The 27,904-nt window shown below is 39.1% G+C and overlaps 1 protein-coding gene across 5 annotated transcripts in view; it reads right to left on the minus strand.

Annotated features, from left to right (window-relative positions):
- Nucleotides 1-1,537: 1,537 nt before the first annotated feature.
- The window catches only part of nrg2a (neuregulin 2a), a 95,143-nt gene continuing 68,776 nt past the window's right edge, over nt 1,538-27,904 (minus strand). For 3 of the 5 annotated variants that reach the window (XM_088088549.1, XM_088088546.1, XM_042499822.2), the window contains exons 4-11: nt 27,233-27,353; nt 22,009-22,067; nt 16,312-16,335; nt 14,582-14,684; nt 12,837-12,960; nt 12,561-12,688; nt 11,486-11,707; nt 1,538-4,725 (exon numbers count right to left, since the gene is read on the minus strand). In XM_088088549.1, the coding sequence (XP_087944675.1) occupies nt 4,071-4,725; nt 11,486-11,707; nt 12,561-12,688; nt 12,837-12,960; nt 14,582-14,684; nt 16,312-16,335; nt 22,009-22,067; nt 27,233-27,353 (1,436 nt within the window). In that variant the 3' untranslated portion in view covers nt 1,538-4,070. Of the gene's footprint in view, nt 4,726-11,485; nt 11,708-12,560; nt 12,689-12,836; nt 12,961-14,581; nt 14,685-16,311; nt 16,336-22,008; nt 22,068-22,468; nt 22,546-27,232; nt 27,354-27,904 lie in introns of all 5 variants that reach the window. The other 2 variants (XM_088088548.1, XM_088088547.1) reach the window with 2 other exon arrangements.

Raw genomic sequence — 27,904 nt, forward strand, 5'->3', positions numbered from 1 at the left:
CTAAGCTCTACTGCAGTTTTTATTTTACCTCACCGTTTAACTTTACTCCCACGTGACAGCCTCCGAGGATGTCGTGTGAGTTGTCATTGAAGGTGAAAATGTTGCTCACTCTTTAAATATTAAACTTTTGAGTCTCACAGACAGTCGACATAATGTCTGCAAGACTTTTAATGGACAAACTGAAAAACCGTCTCCGGTGAATGAATACATGTTGAATGGCACGTTTTGTCCACTTCTGAGAACACAGTTAAGTGTAATGATAGCAGCTGAAAGTTTGTTGGTTAAAAAAAAAAAAGCCAAGAGGGAAGAAAAAAACTTACATTTTAGAAGATTTTCCAGCAGCACTGACGAATAGTCGACTTTAATAACAGACCCAAACAACAGCCGCGTCCATCACTTTAAAGTGTCCCCCGGAAACAGTGTTTTTTTTTGGGAGGGGCGAACTTCCATCATCGCTTTTTCTAATGCTGCACCTGTCGCCTAATTAGTGATGTTTCCTCATTTTCTTGTGTTGTATCAATTTACATGTTTTTTTACTCTGCAGAGCGTTGAGCTCTTAGGGCCACTGTACAAGACATAGCCTACAGGGGCCTATTTTTTAACGTGAAAACAAAAACAGTGTTTGTTACATTTGTTTGTTACATAATACATACATACATACATACATACACACACACACGCATATATGTGTGTGTGTGTGTCTGTGTGTGTGTGTAACTTCCTTGAAGCAATCTGGGAAGATGCACACTCACGTACCTGTGCTCACTGGATCAAAGATGGGCTGTATTTTCTCAAATTAGAGAAAATAAAAAAATCATTAAGGAGCTCCACAAAGACCTTTTTATTTTATAAAGTATGGGAAAAATCCATTTGCCTGCTGTTCCATAGAGAAAAAGCTAGAATTAGACATGCTCACACAATACAGCTCCTTCTGCCCTACAATTTTTTCTCCAGTTCACAGTATAGAATTTCACTTATGCCCTGCAAAAGGTAAACTCTTCTGACTCATGAATCTTGCTGTTGTGACACCATCTAGTGGTACATTTATGCTAATACAGAAGCTAAACACCTCATAGTCATTGAATTATCTGAACATTATACATTTAAACACTTGGATCTATCATAAAAATCTTGATCTTTTATTTAAAGGCTTCAGGTCTGCTTATTGGCGAATTGTCAGTTTGTCAAAATTTGAAGATAGGGCCTACTTTTGCTTCTTCTAAGAGGTAATATAATGCCATAATGCTCATCTCTTGTGCTGGCTGTGTGTGTTTTTATGTGTATGTGTGTCCTTGCTGCTCAGGCTACTGTATGAGCTACAACCTCAGAAAGCACGCTGCCATGTGAAACAGTTTTGTTTTAATCTGCAACCCTCCGATCACCAGATCAAACATATATCATGATCTGATTTTATATGTGTACTCTTGAGACACACTGTACATTACGCCAGACGAGTCAAACCTTACGTCAAGATAAAAGATGAATTAAAAAAAAAAAACAGATCAAAGCTTTCTTCAGAAATAACTACATCATAAAATGGTATGAATAAAGATTTATTTTCTCATATGAACAGGTGGATTCATTTTTCATTTTATTTTACAATCTATGACAATCTCGCATTTTTTTCTCTTTTTTTTTCTAGCATATTTCAGGAATGACATGAGGGAAAGGTTCTTTTTTATTGCTGAATGTTAAATGAAATACACTTTCACTGACTGGAAAAGAATTGTCTGCTGCTTTTTTACCATGCACCCATCTAACCGTGACCACAAGGACATGCAGAGGAGAGGTGTTCAAACATTTCAAGCGAGGGTGGGGTCAGGTGAGGGGTTTTTTGGGGGTGGGTGGGGTGGGGGGGTTCATAAAATTAAACAGAAGAGACCGGTAGGGCGTGCCTGGTAGCATCTCAATCGGGTGAGAGGACTGGCAAAGTGAAGGGAGTATCACATTTAAACTCAGAGCACTGTCTTCTTTTGCATTTTTCAGACATACAAAATTAGACCCAGAGGTGAGAAACTCAATGAAATATCTGCAAGTGAGGTGTGACCAAAGACCTTTCTGGAGAACAATACCACTGTGCATTTACCAAATAGCAGTTAGAATTGCAGATCAATCCTTCTAAGAGCTTTTATCATCTGATAATTCAGCATACAGTTGTTGTTGTTTTTTGTTTTTTTAGGGAGTAGAAACAAGCCAACAGCGATGAAACATCAGCTGTCCCCTCTCACTGAGTCACTTTTAATGGGTATGACATTTCTTGATTTTACTTTTCCTTCAGTGGAGGACAGGGGGGCTTAAAATGAGTTTGTTTGTTTTTTAAAATCATCATTCACTGAGTAAATTTGACTAGATCTGTCAACGAGACAAAGCAGTACACAGTACTATCGGAAGAGACACTATTTGGATGCTATTGGAAGTGTGCATGTAAAGTGGAGCGGTCTAAAGCAAGTGATAAAACAATCCATGGACACAGTCATTCGATGGTACGTGAGTATGTGAACAAGAAAGGCTGACAACTTTATAGATGGCTGCATAATGGCTTTAAAAACTAACTCATGTAAATATGCATTTATATCATGTTATCGCACTCTACACTATAGGCATCACATAGTTTTTTCCCCCCACACACAACACACTACAGTCACCTCTTAGAAAATGATGTAATCAAACAGCAAAATAGAAAGTTTGCATATTTTTGCATTGTATGATCCTCCAAAGTTTCACAGCTATTTCGTTTCTATTGTCTAATGTGTTCTGCACCATTCTGCGCCGAGCTGCTTCCACTTTCCTTCTCTCTGTATGGGAGTGTTCAGGGAACTGGTAGGCTGTATGTTAACATTTAGGCCTTCATTATCTGAGAACTTAAGTCTTAGGTAGACTTGAAGCTGAGGAAGAGGGTGAGCAGGGTTTAAGGTGGCGGGGGTAGGGAGGCAGGGGGAGGCATGTGGAAATCCTGAGACACTGTGTGGCCTTTTAACATGAGCCACAAAAACAGAATGGACACAGAAGGATGATGAGGCATGAGATTAGGGGCTGAGTTGAGTGGAAACAGATGCAATCTTTTTGTTTTGCCATCACCTCTGATGGCGGGGGTCACCCTGTGCCAAACGGCTCAGTGTTTTGTTGGCCTCATAACAGGCTAACATGAGGAAAACCTGCTGGGAAATAAAAGAGGGCGTAACTGGGGCAGGCTGGGGAAGGGGCCAAATTAGCTGTAAACACATCAAGCAATGACCTGCATAACATACAGCAGCCTTACCTGTCCACCTACACTGGGAGGGGTCACTGTTCGGATAAAGCACTATTCTGTGAACCTCTCACACACTCGTCTGTCAGCTCCGCTGTGACACCAGAAGACCCACATGTTTGATGTCACCACAACAAACAATGAAATTCATCTAACAATCACAAATACATGCAAGCAAACTGACATGCGCGCTCACACACAGTCATTTACACACACGCACATACATACACAACCACACAATCTCTCACTCTCTCTCTCTGTAGACATTAGTCAGAGGGCAAAAAGGATCTACACTGTATTTATCAGAAGTTCTATTAGATCCCAAATCATAAACCCTACAGGCGAATCATAGTAATGTAAACATACACTTTATGTTGAAGTGGTTTATATTGCGTGACATGGAAGGGGTTATGTTCCAGTGGGGCTAGACTCCTCAAAGAATGCAGAAGAAAGTAAAACAGGAAACCAGAGAGGAAAAAAACAACAAAAACGTGTATAAAAAATGAGGCGTCCATATAAGAAAGGCTACAAAAACCTCCACTGGCCCTCTGGCATCGGCATACAGCAAAAGGCACCACAATATTACTCTATTTTTTACGTTGTGAAAAAACTGGCACATCTTTTTATGCTGTAAATCAAAATGTACATATAAATAGAGTTTTCCCTATAAAAAAGTCTTTGCTGTTAACTAGTAGACAACTTTTGCTAAAATGAAAATAAATATTTCATTTGTTTAGAATATCTGTCAGTTATATAAAATAAAAATATTTCTTATAGATGCAGGTCTATACTATATTGATTTTTGTTGGTTCATGTTCACTCTTTAATGGGGTGTATTGTCCGCTTTGGAGCGTGAGTGTGTAAGTCTTGTATGCATGTTCCCATGCCCACTGTGCCGCCCCGATGAGTGAGAAGTCCGACTGTCCACCGGCCTGTAGATGGTGGAGGGCTCGGCATTCATGTTCTGCATACTGAGGAAGGGCGTGCTCTCACCGTCCTCCTCTGACTCACTATCTGTTAGGCAGCTTCGAGACCCATAGTCCCGAGATGCCTCGTATCCACGCGGGGCCACGTGGCCATTCAGTCTGGATCTCCGCCAGCGCCGGCTACCAGTTCCACCGGACCCACTTCTCTTTGGTTGCTCCCGAGAGGAGAGATACTCCTGGGTGGTCTCATAGTCTTCTTCCTCTGCCAGCCGGTAGGGGCTGGAGGGCAGGCTGCCCCTGCTGTCATTTAGATAGGTACGACGCTGCTGCCGGTAGGGCTCCTGGCACTGGGCATCATGTAGGGGCACCTGGTAGCGGCGCAGCAGAGGCTGGTCATCCTCCAGAGGGTAGGGGTTGTGGACAGCAGGAGGGAGAGACATGGCATGGCTGGCATTGGGGGATGTGATCTGGAAGGTAGGCACCTGCGAGGGCAATGAGTAATGGAAATCCACTGGGGAGAGGCGGGCTGGTGTCGTCAGGGCTGACACGTATCTGTAGTTGATACAGAAGGGGGTAAAGAGTTACGTGAGGAAGACCGAAGAACAGAAGTGAGAAAGAGGAGGAGTGCAGTTTTTAAAGGCACTCTGTGTACTGAATGAACCTTAAGTGCCAAGTCACTAGCAAGCTGTGACTGGGCACTAAACTATTCAATGCATAAAAGTAAAAGTAATTTTCCACTCATTGATTTAACTTAGGCTTTCCCTTGAACTGAATTGTTGTAATGGGGGGTGTCCTACTGGGCATCATTATGCTTTTTACAATATTTCCTAACCACTGGCATACTTTTAATCTTTTATTTTTGAGAAAATTTTTCATGATTTTAAGTATTTTCATGGGAAGTTTTTCTGAGGGTAAATTATCTTGGAAAAAGTGTGTATAAATTCCACTTAGAGTTGCCCCCTGAAAGTCTGACATTTGAATCATCAGTCGAAGTCCCCTCAGTCGACTGAGACTGCTTCAAGTCAAGCAGTCTTTTTTTTGCCAGTCAGTGTGTTGTGCACTGAGCTTTTGGGGAGATTTGGTCCCCAAGTTTTGGTGCAGAGTGAGTGCTCTTGACTTTCACTCTACTCTTTGATACAAGCAGTTGCGGACATGCAGACAGTGGCACAGAGGGAGAGAAAGACCACAGCATAGGGCTGTGAGATGACATTATCTTCTCTTTTCTGCGTAGAAGTGATACATTTACAGCTCACAGCAACTTAATATGACACAGTCTCTGGCTTTTTTTTATATCTAGTGTTGGCAAAAAAATGTTGTTGCACATCTGCATCCATCCTTAGTGCCATTAGCTTGTTTACTATATTGCATGTATGCTGCCGTCACACTGAACGTCCCGCTGAGCCTGTTAAAACTTGAACTCTTCATATGGAAAAGAAAAAAAGAAAAATTGAATATCTGTATCAAATTGCTGAATCTGATTTGACTGACATATTTTTTAGATGTATACAGCCCTAATTACACCAATCCTCTGCATTGTAGAATCTATAAACAAAATCTATATACTATGGTTGATCATTTTGTACAAATATATTTGGTACACTGGTACTGCTCAAGACTACTTCTGTCTCCAGAAGTAAAACATTACTGTGGTGTCCCCAAGGGATCTATGCTAGATCCAGTTCTTTTGTAAATGAAAAGTAGTTATTATCATTATGCCCATTGATAATGGTAAGCATTTGGTAATCACACTTCTGTTCACTGTTCAGACATAAATTGGGGTTTTAACCCTCTATGGTACGCACTATGATCCCAGTTGGTAAAAAAATGTTTGGGGTGTTTTTTTGTCTTAAAATAGACCAAGTAAACATAATTAAGAGACATTTTCAAAAAATAATATTTTTTTAGTAGTTTTTAGGGTTCGTTGCCATATGGCAACACCGTACCATAATGGAAAGTAATGAAAATATGAGTTTTGTTTAAAATTGTATGTAACATTTATTTTAAAACTCATGTTATAGTATAAACAATCCCCAGTAGCCTGAACAGGGTTAGGGTCAAGATGTTACCCATTTTACACTCTCTTACTGGTAATACCTGTCACTTCACTTTCATCCTCACTGTCCTCCCTCTCCTCACTGTCTCCATTGCCCTCACTGTCTCTGTCCTCACTGTCCCCACTGTCCTCATTCTCTGGCTCATAATCTTCATCGGTCTCACTGTCTTCATCACTCTCACTCTGTGTTTCCAGCAGCTCATTTTCCTCGTCACTGAATTCTTTGTCATCTTCACTATCATCTAGTGGGAGGGCTAGTTCAGCCTTTTTCCACGATGTACCATAAAAAAAAAATTGCAATCATTCTGTAAATGGAAGAAAGATGTGTCAAATATCATCATATGCAATGTGGAAAGGACTCACAAAGTGCATTATTATAATTTATAGACTATAGAAGATCAGTGTACACCAATGCAATTGCAAAGTAGGCCTATATACAAAATGTTATCAACATGCCAGGCTAGCAATCCATAATGGTACGGTGTTGCCATATGGCAACGTACACATTTTTAACATTTTCTATTATTTATTGATCGACTACAGTGCAAGAAACTACATGATAATGAACTTAACTAACCTATTGTTGAGTGTATATTTTTTTCCCCATTGAAAAACTTCAAAAAAACACTTTTTTTGTTGAATTTTTAGGCGTCAAATGGTGAGGCTCCTCCCGTCCATGATGTCTGCAGAAAAGGGTTTCAAAATGGCCTATAGAAAGTAATGTGACAAATTTAAACACTGCAATTGGTTTACTTAGAACCCCACCTCTTTTTTAATGCATTGCATCATAACTTTGAATGTATTATCTGTGTGTAGAAGGCTTAAAATGGGGTTGTTGCCATGTGGCAACGCTGTACCATAGAGGGTTAACAGACATGATAGCATGCATAACGGACACTCAACATTTGCAGCATTTCTTTGATAATCACCTGTCTATGTTTGAGCTTTTCAAGCAGTTTGAACCCAAGCCCAGCCTGAGGTCCTCAGGCAGGAGCAGCTGTTTTGGCTGCCCTTCAGTCTATATTGAAGACTGACAGAGACTAAACCGTCTTCCTCTCCACCCCCAGGCTCTGGACCAACCTGCCCAACAAGATTGCCAACCCAGTGTCCTAGTTTAGAACACCTTTAAAAACAAACCTTTCTTGTCTGGCATTTACTTGGAACTGAGTTTTACACCTTCTTGGTCTTGTATTCATATTGAGCATGCTTTGAAGCTGCACTTCAGCCACTGAATCCTTTTTTAGCATTGTAGTCTAAAGGCTGATTACTATGCAGAACGTGCTATTGCCGATCCTCTCCCATACTTTAGCCAGCTCCTTATCTTCGCAGAAAAGGTGTCAGCTATTGAGTAAAGTCACTGTATCATTTTTATATGAAGATATTGTTGTTGTTACATTAGAAAGCTTTGATCAAACGTGTGCCATGGCCATGTGGGCACCGTGGCTAAAAGCTAAAATCAAAGAGGAGATTTTTAAAGATGCAGAACTATGGTAACTAATGGCTTCTAGACTCTAAGTCTAAAAACCTGGCTGACTTGTCTCTCTAAGTAAGAAGTCAATATTAAGGAGCTGTATACAACATTCAGAGCATATTTATGATTCAGGTTGATTCCCTTGGCTTTTTTAACATTAAAGTTGCTGAATTGGCAGCTTTCAGCTAACGTTGCTAACAGTGCAAACAGTGCCAACAATGGCAACAGTCCTCACAGAGCTAATGGTGTTGATCTGAGGAGGGGGGGGGTTATGCTTCTGTGACGATGGCGGGACATCTACCATAACAACAAACAGAGAAGCTTGGATTACAAGACACACAGAGGTACCATGACGTCGTTCGAGCTGCTCACTACTCCACTTTATCTCTACATGGCAAATAGCTGTTTGCCGCTACATCTAGTTCTGAATATCATTACAGAACCTTTAACATTCATAGACAGGTACATTTTGGAGTGTGTTTTCTGGACATACAGAAGTCTGAGCCTCACACTTGGTTGTCATGGTTGCCAATTTCTCATCCCTCCTCCACCTTTAGTGAAACCCTATTTACCCACATTTGGATTGTCTGGATTGTCAAAACATCGTAAAATTTGGAGTTTCATCAAAGATGTTTGTAACGTGTTTTTTTACAGTCATAATAAAAAATAAATAAATATTTAGCCCAAAAAAATATTACCTTAACACATTAAAAAAACAACTTATAATTCACATGATATTATCAACTGTGGATCAGAGTGTTTGTATTGTCTGCTCATTGCCTTTAGGAAGCTACAACATGCTGTGTGAGACACAAGGCTGAGATATTCCCACGACGTTGCTGATTCAGCTGATGCAGAAGCTGTCGCCATGATGGAAGAGGCGCTTGTTACCTGGAATGACTCCGAGGGGATGTTGGTTATGCAATCTGGCTCTGCATAACAACTATTTGGCCAAGGCCTTATTTGTACATACATACTTGTTGTGTGCTGGCATTGTTGACGCCTTACAGCTCAGGCATATAAAGCAAGACACATCTTGTCTGGTTAGTTTTTGACAGCATATGAGGCTCTGGTCATTTGATTTAGAAACTGTTTTTCAGAGAACAATTGCCAGCACGGCAAAGTCCTATATCTTTTCCATGTTCTTTTGATTTAAATCATATTAAGTTGTTGTTTTTTTTTGCTGCAGCTAGCAGCTGGTGTTAGACACTCTCTCAGTCATGTCAGTTCTGGAAATTTAAAAAAGACTTAGAAACATGCAGCTATAAAACATCAGGAATCTACTTGCTTCATTACTTTTTATTTGTGGGCAGTTGTGAAATGAAACTCTTTGTTTTAATTTAAAAAAGACTGTTTGGGCTACCTTTAATTTTCAAGTTGACTGAATTTGAGAATACAAGCTAACTCATTACAAAATTACCTCAACTTATCTCTCAAATTCAAATTCAGCCAACTTAAACATTTCAAAGCAGCCCGGACACACTAGCTTTTTTTTTGTAAAACAATTAGGTTTTTTTTTTTTTTTTTTTTGCTAGTTTGAATATCCAATATTAATATCCATGATTAGCAGGCATTAGTTAAGGTGTTAGGTGTGACAGGTCTACATCTGGTCCTAAGCGTGAATTTAGTTGGCTTGAATGTTATGTGTGGAAGATATAGCTATAGCCTTGTGCAGCCAAAAGGCTGGCAGGCACGAGTTGGCTCATCAAGTTACACCTTTGCTGCAGGTGATCTGAGGTCCGTATACACTCTGATCCAGTAGATTCCTTTAAGCTGCACACCATATATCTCACCTAGATTCATTTTCACTTCCTCTTTTTGTTCGTGAGGAGGAAAGGAAATACCTGTGACCTGTGCACATTTAAACAGAGGATACTTGGGCTTTGCACTTGCACAATAAATTGTTTGCTATGACGATCTTGTGCAAGGATTTAATTAGTTCAAACGTCCCACTCGTCTGAGAATGTGACCGCTTTTTAGTTTGTTCAAAAGTGACCTCAGTAAAGCAGTGATACTCAAATTATGGTCCGCAGGCCAAATCTGGCACCCAATAGGGTGCTGGGCGGCCCCAAAACCATTTTCTTATCCACGATAAAATTAAATGGTACACACTGGGGATTGTTTTTTTTTTTTTACTTTTAGTATACACAAGGTGGCAGAGTGCCAAAAACAGCATCAAAATAGTGCTTGTCTATCAATAAAAGTGCCATGGAGAATCTGCCACAGCCCCTGGCAGAGGTCCTAGCTAATCCCCTTACGTCCCTAAATCCCAAAAACATAAAAAGCAAGAAATGTCCTAAAATCCTATAAACTTTAAGTCCTAGAAACATGTGCGGGGCTCCTGCAACTGCCCCCTGGACCCCTGTCATTTTGCAAAAGTGACCCCAAAGCAAAGCAAGTTGAGTTAAGGATGTCTTCTCTGAGGCCACCTCGGATCAGATTTTGTGAATATTATACTGTCCTGCCCACTGGATCTGATGTGGTTTCACTTGGCACTTTTTCTTGGCGCCTACAGCTCAGCTTCCATTGTACTATCAATGACTGGTATTTTTTCTAATGGTGATGAATATAATCAGGGTTGCATGAAGAATAGAGGTCCTGGGGACTTTAAACCAGGTTAAATGATGGTCTGTGTATAACCTATACGAAAGGAAACAGCAGGATGACCTCATGTAAAGCGACCTTTAGCATGTTTTTTCAAACCTTAAACACAGGGTCTTCAATTACAGGGTCAACAAAGACAGACTTCCTCTACATAACTGGGCCATCATTCCCTTCCCTCAAACATATTTGTACTTTAAGCAAAAAAACAACAACAACCAACTGTTTTAATGGGCGTTTTTTTTATGCTTAGACGTACGGCCCATCATTTCAGCACAGGGCCCAATTGTGCTCCCATATCCTCATATTTCCTCCCGGCTTGATGATAATGCAGACTTGTTGATTGATGCTTAACTGTGAAATGTGTTGGAATTCAAAACATCAGCCGTGAGCAGGGAGAGCGTTTTGGGATTTGGAGGATCACTGTTGGGCCCTATAACAAAATCAGGGGGTGTACCGTAGGCATTTAAAAAGCAAGTTCAAATTCAGGCCATGGGTGACATTAAATACTACCGAAAAAGGGAGCATGTGGAGGAGCTGAAAGCACGTTATTTAGAGTGAATTAATTACATTTCAGCTGTCATGTTATTAAAGGAGCACTCTAGGATTTTGTAAGATGCTGCTTTGCCATCTTTCCCAGATTCACATGAGAAGATTGATATATCTGTGCCCTCAGTACAGAAATAGGTGCAGGATAAATATAGACACCTTTTGAGTTGTTGAAAGGCATATTTCTTCACTTCTGACAATCAGAGCTTCCTCCTACTTCTACTCTTTGTGTTAAGCTAATCTCACTGTGTACCTTTCTTTGTGGGGCAATGATCAATTGGAAATCTTCTTATGTGTCTCTGGGTGTTGTAAAATGAGTGTATTTCCCAAAATGTCAGATTGTTCCTCGAGAAAAACTAAAGGGAACACTTTAGCCAATCAGAATTACATACTAGCCAGGAAATAATGTTACAGTAGCTGTATGCACAGAGTTCCCACTGAAATAAGCACTGTTTTTCACTCTTGCCTACCTTAGCGTATTTCATCATCATGCCTGCTGTATGCCAGTTTCCACTGAGTCTCTCAGAGTGCCCTGACTGGCCTCTCGAGGCTGAGAGAGAACCAGCAGAGAGAGGAAACTTCTCAAAATGTTCACGACAAACCCAGTGCTATATCAGCCACACGGGCCTGTTTCCCACCTGTCACTGTGCGGAGAGTCTCCCAGCGAGTCAAAGGAGTCTCCGTACTGCAGGCCCGGCCGATGGGGGTCAGAGTAACCACAGTGTGCAGCGCGCCGGGCCCGTGCCTCCATGCACGCAGGACTGCTGCATTTACTGGTCCCCACGGATGATGACATCATTCCCGGCGAGTCAGAGAGGATGCTGTCAGAATGTTCCAGGCTCCATGTCCTTTCCTCATGTCTGACAAATAAAAAAAAGGTGTTAACACAAACACACACCCCGGCATGTAATATGATTCTTTTTTTTTTTCCCAAAAAAGAAGTACACCTTTAAAAAAAAAGCCCCTGTTTCCAGAGGAAGTGCATTTAACCAAATAACCAAATTAATTAAACTCTTTGTGTGAGAGTCTGTAGTTATTTAAAAGGATAGCTAAATGTATGACAAGGCTTAAGTGCAAACAACAGTACTGTATGGTACACAGTGGTGGATGAAGTATTCATGTCCTTTTGCTTAAGTAGAAGTACTAATACCACCCTGTAAAAACACTCTGTTACATGTAAAATTCCTGCATTGAAAAATTGTTCAAATAAAAGTAAGAAAGTATAATCCAGAACATGTACTCAAAGTATTACAGTAAAGTAAAGTAAAGGTACCCAATCCAGAAAAATCTAAAAAATATAATAAATAAAAACTAAAAATAATTTAAAAAATAAATTAGAAAGTGACTGAAATGTTTAAAAAATAATAAGCAGCTATTTAGTTTTCTATTGATTAATGGACAATTGTTTCAGCTGTACTTATGCTGACTGTTGAATGGTTTAATTTATAACAAAACATCATATTTTATAAACCTTTCTTATGCTTTTCATGCAAAAATCATTATATATAAAGTAACTAGTAACTACATCTGTCAGATAAATGCAGTGAAGTTAAAAAGTACAATATTTCCCTCCGAAATGTAGGGGAGTAGAAATATAAAGTGGCATGGAAAAAATAGACTCAAGTTAAGTACAAGTACCTCAAATGTGTACTTAAGTACAGTACTTGAGTATATATGCTTAGTTACATTCCACCACTGACGGTACACACTCACCTGTGAGTTGATGAATGGGCTCGTGTAGAAGAGTTGTGAGATCTGGAAGAGGCATGGCTGGCAGGGAACGATCCCTCTGTTGCAGGCCGTATGACTCGTTCAGTTGCAGGGACGTTCTTTGATATGTACTGTGTTTGGGGAAAAATGGATTTGGCAGATGGAAAAATGAGGAGAAAAAAAGAACAAGCTTTGATAATGTAACTAAGCATAAAACCATTTGGCGTACATCTGTGTGTGTTCGTGTTAATAACATTAGGAATCCTTTTAGAAACTCACATCTACCATAGGGATTTCCTCTGGGCCTGGTCCTGGGTGATTGGGTCCGTTAGCAAGATTACGATTGGGATGTTCTGGACACATGTTTTGTCGCAGATGATTGTGCATCTTCTTTCTTTGTTTCCTGTTGAGCAAATCTCGGTCATTCTCTCACATTTTTTATTTTTATTTTTTTTTATAAGTATTAAAGGGACAGTTCACCCCAAAATAAAAAATACCAATTATTTCTCCTCTTACCTGTAGTGCTATTTACAGGTTTCCTACACATTTTTACCAATTAATTTTCAGAACTCTTCCATAACTTTTCCATAAAATTATTCCCCATTTCCATGGCTTTATTTAGGTAGTTTAAAATAAGTGGGCCACACTGACATTTTCGGATAAGCAAACTTCCAGCGCTTGCTAACTTGCCAACTTGCTCGATAGACATTCCCGACAAATCACGATGCCTGGTGAAATATGAATTTTTGATTCATTTACCAGGTATAACCTTTAATCTCAAAGTGAAATTCTTGGATAACTCCGTACAAAAAACGTTTTTTCATCACATGTGTTGGCACATTTTAAGGCACAGTCTTAGTAATGATGTGATGCCGGTCTGGTCTATGTGCATCACTTAAATTAGTCATACAAGTACCATATTTCACATTATTATATACATGTTTTATGATTTTTATCATTAGATTTTAAACTGCTGCCAAAACGATGTATGTTCAGAACTTTTCCAAAACATTCTGTCAACTCCAAACCATTTCCAGGCCTAGAAAACAGTTTTTTAAAAAAAATTTCTTTTAAGAGTAGCCTTTCCAGTAATTTCATGACCGTGGGAACCCTGTATTTTTCAGTCTGGATGTGTGTTGCTGAGTGTTGGAGATATCAGGCGTACACAGTTATCTCTTCAATATAATGCAACTAGATAGCACTTGGGTTGCCATAAAATGAAAAACTCAACAGTAATGTCTCCTTCCAGAAATCAGGACCTGGCTACTCAAGATAATCGACAGAACGTGTTGTAAGCAGTTTCATGAAATCACAATTTTCTTCCCATCAAACTACAGCCACCAACCACATCATTGTACAGAAGGAAGCGCGCATCTAATGCGAGCTTGCCTAGCATCCCTGAGCTAGTTAAGGTTAGTTAGGTTAAGGTAGTTAAGGTTACAGCCCAGCTGAGGAGGACACCATTAATGTTTACATCTTAAAATGTCACGAGCACGAGCCTCCCTTCCATGAGTAGGCGTATGCTTCCTTCTGCATAGTGACACGATCTGTGACTGATGAGTTGAAAGAAAATAGTTTATACACAAACCTGCTCACAATGAGGTTTGTGGATTATCTTGAGTAATCAGGTCATTATTTCTGGAGAGAGACATTAGTGTTGAGATTTTCAGATGTGCTTTTTTTTGGCACTTTGAGCTCCAAAAGCTGAGTATCATCTAATTCCATTATACTGGAGAGAAGGCAGACATCTCTACGGCCGACATCTTCAACTCACGCCAAAACAATCTAGATGAATAAATAGCACTACAGGTGTGAGGAAAATATGAATTTTCTGTTTTGGGGAGAACTGTCTCTTTATATAATCATGTATTAGAAAGTAAACCAAAGTAACTTTTTCATTGTAAAAAGTATAAAAAGGACTACATTTTAAGACAGTAAACAGTAGTCTTGGTAAAACTGCAGGTGGTGATAGAAATCTGAAAGGAAATGTGACATGAACTGATCCATCGATCAGCAGGACTTACTTGGTTTTACAGTAGGCAACCACACACACGATGCCCACCACCAACAGAGCCACACAAATACCCGTGATTGTCAGGACTCTTTTCTGGTAGAGTTCCTCTGCCTCTGTCAACATCACACCCACAAATACACAGACAAACCAACACACACCACATGCACACAGTGAGAGAAATAACAGGGGAAAAAAATTAGTGTCTTGAAGGTACAGGTTCCCACTTTTTTTTCACTGTAGATCTACATTTCTTTCTTATTTTGGACTAAATCCTGAGCAGCATGAAGCTTCATATTCTCCTGACAACTCACTTCACAGTCAAACCTTTCCTCACACATAATCACAAATACAACAGATGCTGTTGCCGCCTGCGCTGCGGTAAGGCAGCGTGGGTGGGGGCAGGAGCTCAGACTGATCTATTAAGCAACTGTATTCTCAAAAAAACTGAAGTGATTTCAAATTATATATGATACTATAATGGTTCTGGCCTTTAATCGACGCCTAGTAGAACCTGCAAACTGTGCAGTATAGCACCAGTGCACATGTGATTTGTACACGTGCTATCTAAATCAACAATCTCAATCAGTTATTGAAGTCTCCATCTGCTCAGGCGTTTAGTAAGCACAATAATGAGATCTTATTTTACAGTAATTTATGAAACAAGTGAATTTCAAAAAATTAAATATGAAACTGGAGAAATCTTGACTGATGCTTTTTGCTTTTCCAGAGAAGAGCTTGTGTGAGGTTGAGGTAGACTCTTTGTGTCCCCGGAGACAATGATGGAGCAAAGAGGCAGTGTGGTTGCTGATAAATAATGTAATAAAAATGAATTGAATTTGTCCGTCTCCTTCCATCTGAAGCAGCCATTTTTACAACGGCATACCAATTTGTGTCAAGTTTCTGACACCGTAAATAAATCACACTCATAAATGATAATGGAGCTGGTGTAAGAGCACAATGTCCTCATGGTCCAGTACTTCAGTGTACTTGTATAATTACATGACGCTGTTCATTCTATACACTCTCAGCCTGTGAAGCGCTTTTCTGGAAAGGCAGCAGAAAACAAGAGCTAACAATGAGGGAGGATGGAAATAGCGGCAGGTCGAAGAAAAACATGACTGTAGGTTCTAAATATAGCATGCTCTCATCACAGCATCTACTCCTTGAAGGATAATTCAAACCAGTAACAAGGGTATTATATTTCATACGTCAAAGTTACATTTTAGCTATGCTAACGACGGGGTGATGCAAGAAACATGGACGAGATCACACATAAATCAAAGGGAAGAGATGGCATGTCAAAAGGAAAAGACAGACACTTGAGGCATGGGAGGATTGGATAGACAAGAGTTGAAGATTGAAGAGAGACATCTGGTAGCTACAAACATGATACATCATGCTTGTTACAGATGAAATGAAAAACCAAAAATCAGTCCAAAAAGGAAAATATGCGTCTGTGAGTGAGACGGAAAGTTAATAGTTCTGATTTTCCGTTGCACATGTATGAGGGGTGCAGGTGATGACATCCATGTTAATGATGATTGATGGAGGATCAGTCGCATCAGCTGAGGGGTTTGATATTATGATAAGTTATGGTACAACCGGTCAGGAGATTGATTGGTTAAACGATATGATTAACAGTCCACACCACAGATGGAAAGGGAGCAAGTCAAAACTCAGGACATCTGAGGTATTTAGTAGCTATGCTAGGACTGAGAGTCAAAATGGATTGTTCCATACCCATAAATTCAATCCCAAGATGCTCTGCTCATTGCAGAGGGTTGGACAGTTGGAAGGAAAACAAAAAAAGAAACAAAAGACCAGGTTAGGAGAGTGGCACCCTCTAACATATAGTGGAGCAGACAAATATAGGCAATACAGCAACCAAGACAACAAACACTGGTCAGTAACTGTCAACAGGACGCGGTCAAAGACGAGAACACAGCATGCAACACACTTCAAACCACACTACACACAACTACACACTACACAAGTACAATTTTAGTTCATTTAGTGATTGCCATGTCTAACGTATTCTAATCAGAGTCCAACAGTTCTGTCGATTTCCATCTACTTTATGGCTCAACACAGTCTGATGTTATTATTGCTTTCATCTCACGTCTACATGTGATTTTCAATAGATGCTCCAGGCAGTGGTGGAAAGTAACTAAGTACATTTACTCTACAGCTGTAATTAGGTGCAATTTTGAGGTACCTTATGCCACTTTATACTTCTGCTCTAACTAGGGATAATAAAAATTAATCAATTAATCAGTTAATCGGCAGAATTTAATTGACCATGTGAAACTGAATTGATAGGATATATAATGCTGTCAAAATAAATGCAATATGTTGCTATGAGCTTTGACTGAGGATAAAACCTATTTGGTATTGTCTGAAATAAGCAAAGTTTTTATGTTTTTTCAAATAACGATTAATTGATCGTTATTTTTGCAGATGAATCGTTTAAGGAAAGTGCTAGCACTACACAACCCTAACTGACGCATCTCGGAAGCAAATATTGTACTTTTTACTGCAATTAATTTATTCACCATTTTATTTAGTTCGAATATTTAATATGTTTTTCTGTCGCTGTGTCAATGCTACCTTTTTAAAAAACCCTGACCTCACATGGTGCACCATGCCCAAGATCATCCCAAACACAGCAAAATAATAAGAAATTATTCAAATACGAGAAGAGTCTCTGCAGAAAAATACAGCCACACACTTTAAGTGAAACTTTAAAGGGATTACTTTTGCATCAGTGTAAACACTTTTTAAAGGAAAATCCTGCATCATATAGCTTTAATACAATGTATAAATGATCTGATAAATTACGATATGCTATTTTGTTTATACGTCCAGTGTGTAGGATTTAGAGGCATCTAAGTTGCAGAACTGAAACTTATGTGCTAAGCGTGTAGGAGAACTATGGCAACCAACATAAAAGGCATAAAATGCAAATCACCGTACCTAGAGCCAGTGTTTGGTTTGTGCGTTCTGGGCTACTGTAAAACAACATGGCTTACTCCGTGGAGGAGGACCCACTCTGTATGTAGATATAAGTGGCTCATTCTAAGTTAACAAAAACACAACAGTTCTTAGTTTTATGTGATAATAAACTAATGAAAACATTGTTATGAGTATTATATACCGCAACTGCCAATATATCCTTAAACCTACACACTGGACCTTTAAACTACCCAGCAGTATACAAAGTAATTAAAATTAGCTGCAGGTTTATTACCTGCAACATTAAATTTATGAATACATAATTGCATTGAATTGCATCAATAATTAGAATCCAGTAATATTATATTGCAATTCTGTAATGGTGCATTCTGCATAATGAGCACTCTTACTTTTGGTACTGATGCTAATATTTGTGCATTTTAACTTGAGTAAAACTTGCATTACCTTCACTGTAACAGAGTATTTCTACACATTGCTACTTTCACTTAAGTAAAAGACCCAAATACTTGCTCTAACACCAGTTCCAGGTTTGCCGTGAGCACTATTTTATTACATAACCAAACACAATCTTCTGATGGGAATATATTAGGCGCGTAGCAACTCTCATTGCTGTTTGGGGAAATATTCATCATCTGCAGAGATTACCTGTGCTTTCAGTTTTCTGCTTTCTCAGAATGCTACACTGTCAGTTCCCGAACACACCCATCACATGAACAGGCAAGTTAAAAGGAGTGTATCTATAAAGCATCGCAATAATCACGCTGAATCAGAGGACTTATAGTTGGACTTTATATTATATGGCAGAGTGAGGCCATAGGGAGGTTGCACCAACCAGCTGAGTTCATATCTCTGGCAGCTCACTTGCTTTACTTGGGTTGAAGCGAGTCCCAGCTGTTCTTATGACAACATGCTCTTGTTAAGCCAAGTTCCTATGGCTGAGGAGCAGAAGCCATCCTCCTTCTCTTTGGTATCTCCTGGGGATGGGAGGCGCCCCTCCAGGAGGCGGGTCTTTAAGTACGGAATAGATGTGTGTGTGCGCACATGTGCGAGAGAGAAAATGTGATTTATTCTCCTTAATTGAGAGGAGAAAATGTGAAATACATGACAGGCCATTTGTGATTGCAGTGCCTTTTCCCAAAAAACAGAGCTCACTTTAACTGTAGCACATCTATCATGTCTGAATGTGGCTTTCATAAACCTGATTTCTACTGTGGATGTGCATCCTTGAGCCAATGAGATGATGTTACATCATACACTTGGACTGAGTGGAGGCTTAATCTTTTCTTTTTGAAATCACAGCCTTTAATTAAGTTTAGGGGTGAGGCCTAAAACACAAAATTACAAAGCACAAGCCAATTCCTGATAGATGATGTTTCATCAGAGAACATTAAATCTGATTGTTTCTTTTTCAAGTTATTGACTTAAACATATTTGCGTGTAAACCGAGTAATCAAAGCCTGCTCTGTGTTCATGTGTCCGGATGAGAACGGGAAATAAACGCCGTCCTTGATGCAGTCGCACAGCTGCACTGAAGTTAGACAGGATGCAGAAAACAGTGTAGGAAAAAGAGCTCCCACACACCACGGTCTACTCTGCCAAAAAAACAAGTAATTTCAGCGCTGTGCATTACAACTTAATGCGAGATGAAATTACTTGTAGTTAAGAAGGGGGTTTTCGCATTGTACTCTGTGCCAACGTACAACAAACAGTATGTGCAAGCTGTACAAGTCACACTACAGGGATGAGACTCTGTAGGCAACATCGGGCAACTCCAGGAAGCAGATACAGTTAGTTATCTAACTTACATCGAACCGCAACCACATGGGCTTGCAAAGACATGATGCTGACAAATATGCAGCAAAATACCATGACATTCTTTGCTATTATCGAACATGAATTATAGGCTTTGCATTTAATTCTATATTATTATCACGCACTATCTTTAACCAGGGCTGTGTATAGCTTGTTTGTAAACACGTGACTACTATGACGAAATTCAGGTGAAGGGTGGGAAGTGATAATCGATATACTGCGTGAATTTAACATAGAGGAATGTGACTACACTGGAGGCTTAGATGGCCCTGCAGGCAGCAGCTATCGTTAGAAAATTGGAACTCATGTTGGATGTGATCCAATCAAATGAGGAAAAGGGATTTTTCCCACAACTTAATTTAAAGGTGCTGAAATAAAACTATTTTATATATTTCAACTCTGTACATGGATGTACCAGTGTCAGGCTAACTTTAGTAGCACACATTACTAGCTAACATTAGTTCACTTTGGCCACTATTTTCTAATTACCCCATCCAAAATGAAGACGTGACATTTCCCACAACCTGATCAGTTTTGCCCCGTGTGGACACAATCGTTGTTACAAATTACCTCATCGGCCGGGCATACTAGGCCAGTGGACTAGCTTATAAACATTTTGTGTGGAGGTTGAGCTCATGACTGAAATGACTGCTGTCTTGTGTTTGGCCAGGTGAGTAAATGTGCTTGAGTATAATGGTCTTTTATATCTAAATTCTGTAATATTACATGAATGCAGTGCCGTCAGGCTAACGTTACTAGTTACCATCACTAGTTAATGTTGGCTACTATTTTCTATCTACTAGGTCAACCGTTCTCAGATGTCGGGTGAAACATCATCAAAGAGGTTTTTGATTCACATCTGCTGCTTCTTCTTTGTGGGTCTTTTTTTTAACTTCTCCCCTTTATAGCCCACTATTTTTTAGGACTTAAATCTGCCTCCTTTTTTTCTATTTGTTCCCAATTTCAATCAGAACAGCTGTAAACAGTGCTAATCATAGGCATTTTGGCAGTGTTGGAAGTCTTTGCCTCCAGTTGCCTGCCCTCCACCTGGAGAGTGTGCCGATTTATAATGTCATATGCAAAGAATCTATTGGCAAGAACTAATTGATATGATACGTATCACGATACAGGGTTAGTGCAATATATTACGATACTGTAAGCAAGGGGATATGTTGTGATTTGTTTAAACCTAATTTTATGAGCTAGGGGTGCGCCCTTTATGACTGTTTGTGTTTCTTAGGCCTGTTCTCTTGTGATTACAGTAGTAATCTGTTTTTATTTTGGAGTGGAAGAGTCAAAAAGCAGAGGATTGATTACAACACTGCAACTGAGGGTTTCAACAAAGCCACACGTGATCTCATTTGTTTATGTTGCATTCCTGTCAGGTCACTCCTTGAAATATCTCTTAAGATACATAACAAGTAATCAACCAACAGGTTATAGTGCATGGTTTTCAAATCCAAACACCTTAAGGGCAGAGATCTATCAAGCCGTAGTTCCTTTATCTAATCTCGGCATAATTTTGCAGTTGATGGATGCGTTTTCTGATGATGCCGTTTGGTGTGGTGAAGGGTCGGTGTCTCTCACCCCAGGCTAGCAAATCTGTTTGACATTGCACACTAGCGCAAGCTCATGAACTCTGTGCTTAGGACATCTGCTGTCACAGCAACGTTTGGTCACTGAAGCAATGTTAGAAACATGCACAATTTGCTAAATATCCCGGTGTGGACAATGTTTGACGTTTACTAAGGTCTGGCTGCAACTGAGGTCCTAGGAGAGTAATGCGGCTGATTTCAAAGTGAAATAAGTGTCCATATACATGTATGTATGCTTAAAGCAACTGTGATCCACGGAGCGAAAACACTAACATTTTAAGTATTTACCGTGAATAATTGGAGCTTTGGGAAATCCCAAATTATGTTTGACGTCAAATCAAATTAGTCGAGGATAACGTGTGGAATTTTGTCATGTTGGCTCACGTATGGCCTAAATACTGATGAAAGCAACATACTAAAAGGGGTCACAATTTCACACTCATTACGTTCCTTGTTTGTCTGGATGTAATAAAATGCCTATATTAAAAATCATTAGAGACTAATGTTGAGCCCTAAACAAACATTTATTATCAGTTAAGCCAGTGCACCACCTAACAGATTCCATCATTTGTCATGCTTATTAATTAATTCTCATTGTCCAGGCCTGTCTCTCTATCAGCTCTAATAGGATCATACATGCTTGTGTTTGCAGCTGATTGCCTAAACAAACATCATTAGTAAGTGAGATAAAGGTTAGGTTTAAGTAATTGTTTTTGCCATCAGACTGTGTTGTTGCATGCAGCTGACTTTTTTGTGCAAATTCCACAAAGCGTCTAAATTCAGCCGCCTACTTGTTGCTTTCAAACTTACTATCAGCTCTTATTCTGAGAGCACGCATGCAACACACTGCGAGTTAAAGGGCACAAAAGATCACATGCAGACCAAAACACAACAACAGACTCTGCTAAACTATGCCAGCTTGTGAATGAGTCATCGCAGGAGGCACAGACACAACTATTAGGTAATAACAGGAAATTAATGCAATCTCTCTACACCCAGCATGCACGCATGACACGAGGACAGTCTGACAGAGTGACAGAAGAGGAAATTGACATACGGTAGAAACTGGCCATAACGTAGGTTTGACAGCGATCACCAGTAAAGTCATTTGGACACCTGATGGGAAGAAACAAAGCCACAAAAAGAGAGGGAGAAGAAGGGTGGTGGGTGAGTGAGAAAGAGAAGAAAAAGAGAGAGAGAGGGCAAGGGTGGAGTGAAAAGGAGAGTATGCGTAGGAAAAAGTGAAGAGGGAGAGAGGGAGGGAAGGGAAGGGAGGGAGAGAGAGAGAGAGCATTAGAACAACAGCACATCTACAGACAGCAGAAGCAGAGTGTTCCCATGGATGACACCACCGTGTGCATGGTGTAGTGCACAGCTCATTGCGTGTTGACCTGAGAAAGAGGGGGAGAAAGAGGAAGAGAACTAGGGGTTGGGGGGGGGGAGCAGCAGGAGTCCGCAGAGGTAATCCAGTGACAACTGTGTCTCTGTTCTCAGCTGCTCATATCAAGTGGACATACTTTTGAAAGGATTGGGCATGTACAACCGCAGCGGCTCAGTCTGTAAGCATCGTGGGCCGAAGTATCCATCCGGACATCTGGGAAGGAGCAGACAATTGTTATGAAAAGGAAAACACAGGAAGTGAGGTGTACTGAAAATATTATGGGTTTAGATGCTGTCACACATATTGTTAAGGGTCACAGTGAAGCCATATCGATAAAGAAAAAACAAAGACACAAGAAATTACCAATAACAGGCTCACTATGTTTACATGCACAAAATTTTCTGTTTTTTTGTCGTTACTCAAAAAAAGACAATATCCCTATGAAGCTGTTCACATGGCTAATGAAAATGAAAATTCCACTGATACACCCGTTTACATGCAGCCAGGCATACTCAGATTAACACGCCCTAACATGTTATTTATCACGTCCAAATATATAAAAGTCGAACGGCGGGAGCAGCTTGTCATTTTGCTTCTTTGCACCCAAACAACATTTTTCTCACAGTTTCCTACCAGTGGCAGACTTGTCTGATTGTGTGAACACAACCTCTCTCTTTCATTCCTTCAAACACCTTTTTGAAAAGGTTGTCGTTTTCCACATTTGTGTATACCCAAAACCTGTTCATAGCCAAGCCTTTTATAGTATTTAAAAGTTGGTGTGTTTCTTTTTCTGACCAGAAATGTGGGCTTCTCTTTTAGGCATGCATCTCTCCTCACAGCCTCGCAAACTGTTGGCTAGTTGGTTTGTGCACAACATACCAAAGACAATATGCAGAGCTGACCGTACACAGACAAGCAGACAAACTGCGTTAAGAACCCCAATTGAGAAGCATATTCCAAATGCCCTGAATATAGTGTATATAGTCATGTGCAATACCTGTTCATATTTCCATTAAAAATCAGTTAAAAATAAATGACCAGTATAGTAAGTAGTATTGACAAAAACAATAACTCTGAATAATATTAACAGCTATTGTTATTATAATGGCATTATTTAATTGTAATTTACTTCCATAGCTATTGGGTATAAATTAAGATTCTTCACAATGACTTGTTTCACCATTCAGAAATTTAAAAAAAAATTCAAAACAAGAAAAAATAGAATAAAAAAACTTGCTACTTGAAATATAATAATAAAGTAAAAATAAAATAATAAATAGCAATAAAAAAAATATATGAAATATATAAAATATATAAAAAATAAATGGTAATTTAACAAAACAGAATTTAATGATGATATAAAAGGTAATATATAGCCTCCAAGGGCTCCAAAAAGCAAAGATCCACTTCCTTTTTTATCTCAAAGCCCACATATTCAAAGCGATACTCGACACGCCTCAATTAAAGGGCGTCCACTGATGCTACAGTGACTCACTACAGGCCTAACATTTTGATTCCAACATCAAAGAACCAGCAGTATTTTGGGAAAAGGTCACTTTTTATATGTAGGCAGGTGCAAGCTTGTGTGCTTTACAGATAACAATCATTCATTTTCTATACATTTCTATTAGATGAGGCAGGAGGGCAACTGCTGGGTGCATGCTGCTGCTTTTGTAAGCTGGTTGAAACCAGGGGGATGAGCTCACTCATTTCATCTTTTATTTTTTATTCCACGTAGGTAAAAGTCACTCAAACCACAGATTAACATTATGCTTTTGAGACTTGTTCGGCCGTTTAAAACAATAAGTGTAATTCAACACATGTTCGTCAGATGTTTTTGGGGTGTTTGGACCTTCATTCTGTACTTTGGGGAATGAGAAAATAGTGGTGTTCCTGAAAATATGGACAAAAAGGTGAAATGTATCTGGGGACGAACCATGCACTGCTTTGATCAATAAATCAATCCGAGGAAGCTGAAAATGGGGTACTGTGGTTTCTTCTCTTTATGCCTGTTGAGAGCCTGGCATGTGTTCATAAACTGCAAATGTTTTGTAACTGATATCATCGGACGGGGAGGTAAAGTAGCCAAATAAAGGGAAAATAAAACCCAGAATTTTCACTTTGAAAAGAATAATTTAAATATGGAGATGTTTTCAGTGGTAAAACCTGACCAGACAACTCTCTTTACATCTGTCTTGAAACATTAATCACAGTCAAGCAAAGATTCCTGACATGTAGCTTCACATTTGTGTAACTGTGTAACAGACTACTGTATCATCACCATCAAGTGTGTTGAGCCAAACCATATTTCCTCATTATAATCCCATTAGGATGAGCAGTTGGTCTTTTAGGGGCACCGACATTCCAGTCACAGTCACAACTAGACCACCAGTCCAACAAAGGTCATTGCTCGTGATTTACTGGTCTCACACAACGCCTCCCAGGAGCACCATAACATTCAGCATTAAATTACTCATCCTGAGTGATGGTGTTTAACTGGGGGATAGCAGCACCTAGACCAAGGAAACTTGGCTGGAAGATGAAAGAAATAAACTGTCACTGCGTAATTTAAAAATCAGGTGAGCGTGCAAAAGTCCGCAGTGGTGCAGCTGCAAACTCTATTACCACTCTTTTATCTTTGGTTTAAAATAAATGAATCATTATTTATCATTCTTTGATGAAAAATAAACATCTGGGGGGGATAAAAAAAAAAGAAAGTTTTACCATGTGTTCGGAGACTTTAAGCATGACCTGTAGTTATATTCTACATACTGTATATACAGTAGACTTATACAACTCTTTCCTCTCTAAAGTCCCACAGAGAGATGATTTGTTAAAAATGCACCTTGTGGATAATTCTGTTTTCGTCCTGTTTCTCTTTCTTCTACAGGACTAAAACTGGTCAATCAAGTAGTTGTTTGGCAGAAAAATAATCTGCACCTTTACTGGAAATTCCAAAGAAATCTCTGGTTTCAGTTTTTCTAGTGTGAAATTTACTGCATTTCTCAGTTTTCTGAAGATCTCCTGGTTTTGGACTGCTGGTCAGACAAAAAAGTCAACTTCAAAACATCACCCATGGCTTAAGGAAATTAGAATGAGCTTTTTCTTTTCTTTCTTTTTTTTTTTTTTTTTTTTACTGTTTTCTAACATTGTAATGACTAAAATGATTAATCTATTGATCAAGAGAAAAAAATAATTGTTGATTACTTAACTTTTATTATGTTTTGAAATTAATAATGACTTTTTCTAGTTTTATCACACCATATAGATGCATATAGATAAGATGTATGGTTAAAAAAAAAAGTTTATGCTTTTTATTAAAAACAAAGACAATTTATTTAGAACTGATATTTTCAAAAGAGGCTAAATTTATTTATCCATTTTTTATTTTTTTATTTATTTAAAGGAAATTGTCATCATCAACATTGTTTACCTTAGTGAGTAACTTACTCCAGGTCATTTATTAACCTCCCCTCTCCCCTAAAACAAAGTTTATACCTCAAAGTGAAGGAGCGGGACATTAAAGTAGGGCTAGCTGTCTGCAGGACTTGTTTAGCCAGTGAGTAATACCCACTGAAGCCTGGCCTATATTGAATGAGATGGCTGAGGGGCAACAAATCCCTGCAGGCCTTCACTGCATTATCCAACTTTTCTGGACCCATGCCCCGGCCGTGAGTGAATTAGCTGCAGCAATTGAGTTATTGCTGCCTCCAATTTGTACACAGCGTATTGAACGGCTGTTGCAGCCATGTCCTCATTGCTTGTCGAGCATTCTTCCTTGGGCCAACTGGGCACAGAAGCTCTATATCAAACCAGCCACAGGAGTTATGCTATGATGACATATGGTCCAACAGAACATGCAACATAATATTTGACAACCATGATGAGACATAATGTGCACATTTTGTGTTATAAGTATACTATTACTGCATGATTAGGGCTGCAACTAACAGTTATTTTCATTACTGATTCATCTGATGATTATTTTCTTGATATGGTTTGGTTTGTAAAATTTCAGAAAATGTCAGAAAATGAATTCAAATTCAAACAAAGATAATCAGTTTAATATGACAGAAAACTAAGGAAACCAGCCAATATTCACATTTGAGAAGCTGTGAATGTTTGGTACTTTGGGTTAAAAAATGACTAACAATTATCAAAAAAGTTGCGAATAAATTTCCGGCAGTCGACCAAATGACACATAAAAATCTGTCAGTTTTGAAAAACAGGGAAAAAAAAAGAAATAAAACTGTTTATTTTCAATGATAACTTCTCCTGAGCATCGTGCCAAATAGTGTTTCTTGACCTCCACTCTAGTACAAACTAAAATGTAAATCTCAAAGTAAAAAAAAAAAAAGTTGTTTCTGTGATAATGTCAACCTGTTTTTTTCCTGAAAAGCTGAGATACATGGTTCCTCCAGCGCACTTTACACACGGGTCTTGATCCCCTCTGCCAAGGACCTCAAATGTAAGCAATGATTCTATTTACCTCACTGGGGGCCTCTAACAGGCATAAATATTTGCTCACTACTAAACCAGTGACTCATGACATTTTAAAAAGGCTTTTAATGTGCAGCCCTCCTGTACACTAAACATGACTTAAAAGGATGAGCACACCACTGCTTCACTCCATTATTAGTGTTAAAATACACAACAGGTGGGTAGTTAGGCAGCCTGGCAGCATTTTGCTGTGATGTGTTGCTGCTGCTGCTGAAAAGAAAGAAGAACGGGAATCAAGTGCTATCAGAAAAATAAACAGCAGGATGAAAAAAAAATCAGTAATTAGGAAAATTTCTACAGTAAAAACATTATGAAGGGAGTTTTATTGAGACTGAAAGAAAAAAGCACTGATAAAGAAACATTTTTGAGTTGAAAGCAAAAATAAAAGGAGATAACTCACTTGCAGGAGAGCTGATTTATACCATGTATGAAGTAACAGTCGCCGCCATTCACACAGTAGGCCTTCTCTGTGTCGTTGCATCTTCTGGCGTGGCCTGAGCCTGGAGATGGCGTTGTGGTTACTGGAAAAAACAAAGACAAAAATACACGTCAATTTATCTTTTTTGTGTACATTTTATTGTCTTTATAACAGAAGCCCAGAGAGGCAAGTGAGAAAAAAACTTCCTGGTGATCCATTTTCTGAGTCTGGTGTAAGTTGTTTTCTCTCTGTGTTTATGAGTTGAGAACAAGTAAAAAAAAAACTTCATTATAAACATTCTTTCTTCTGTGAAACAGATAGGAAAAAGGTTTTGCTGGAGAAAATTTTTATGTAACTCTTTTTGTTTTATCTGTGTAATTACCCATGTGCTAAATAGGATTAAAAGCATTCATTTTTGTCCAGGTGAGTTTTAATTTCTCCTGGCACTTTCTACATATAGTTTATCTCACTTGTAAGGATTAAAGTGTTCCTGTTATTATTATTAACAGTAATCCAACATGAGCTATGCAGTCGATTAAACCTTTTGTAGTTGTTGGTTATCCATTGAGAATATGTTTTTCACTCGCTATCTAGCAGGCTAATGGCAGTGTAGCTAATGACATGACATGACAGTTATTTTACATAACTTGATGG

The sequence above is a fragment of the Plectropomus leopardus genome, chromosome 15 (genome assembly GCF_026936395.1).
Source record: "Plectropomus leopardus strain MGB_pleo_1.0 chromosome 15, ASM2693639v1, whole genome shotgun sequence".
NCBI classification, from domain to species: Eukaryota; Metazoa; Chordata; class Actinopteri; order Perciformes; family Serranidae; genus Plectropomus; species Plectropomus leopardus.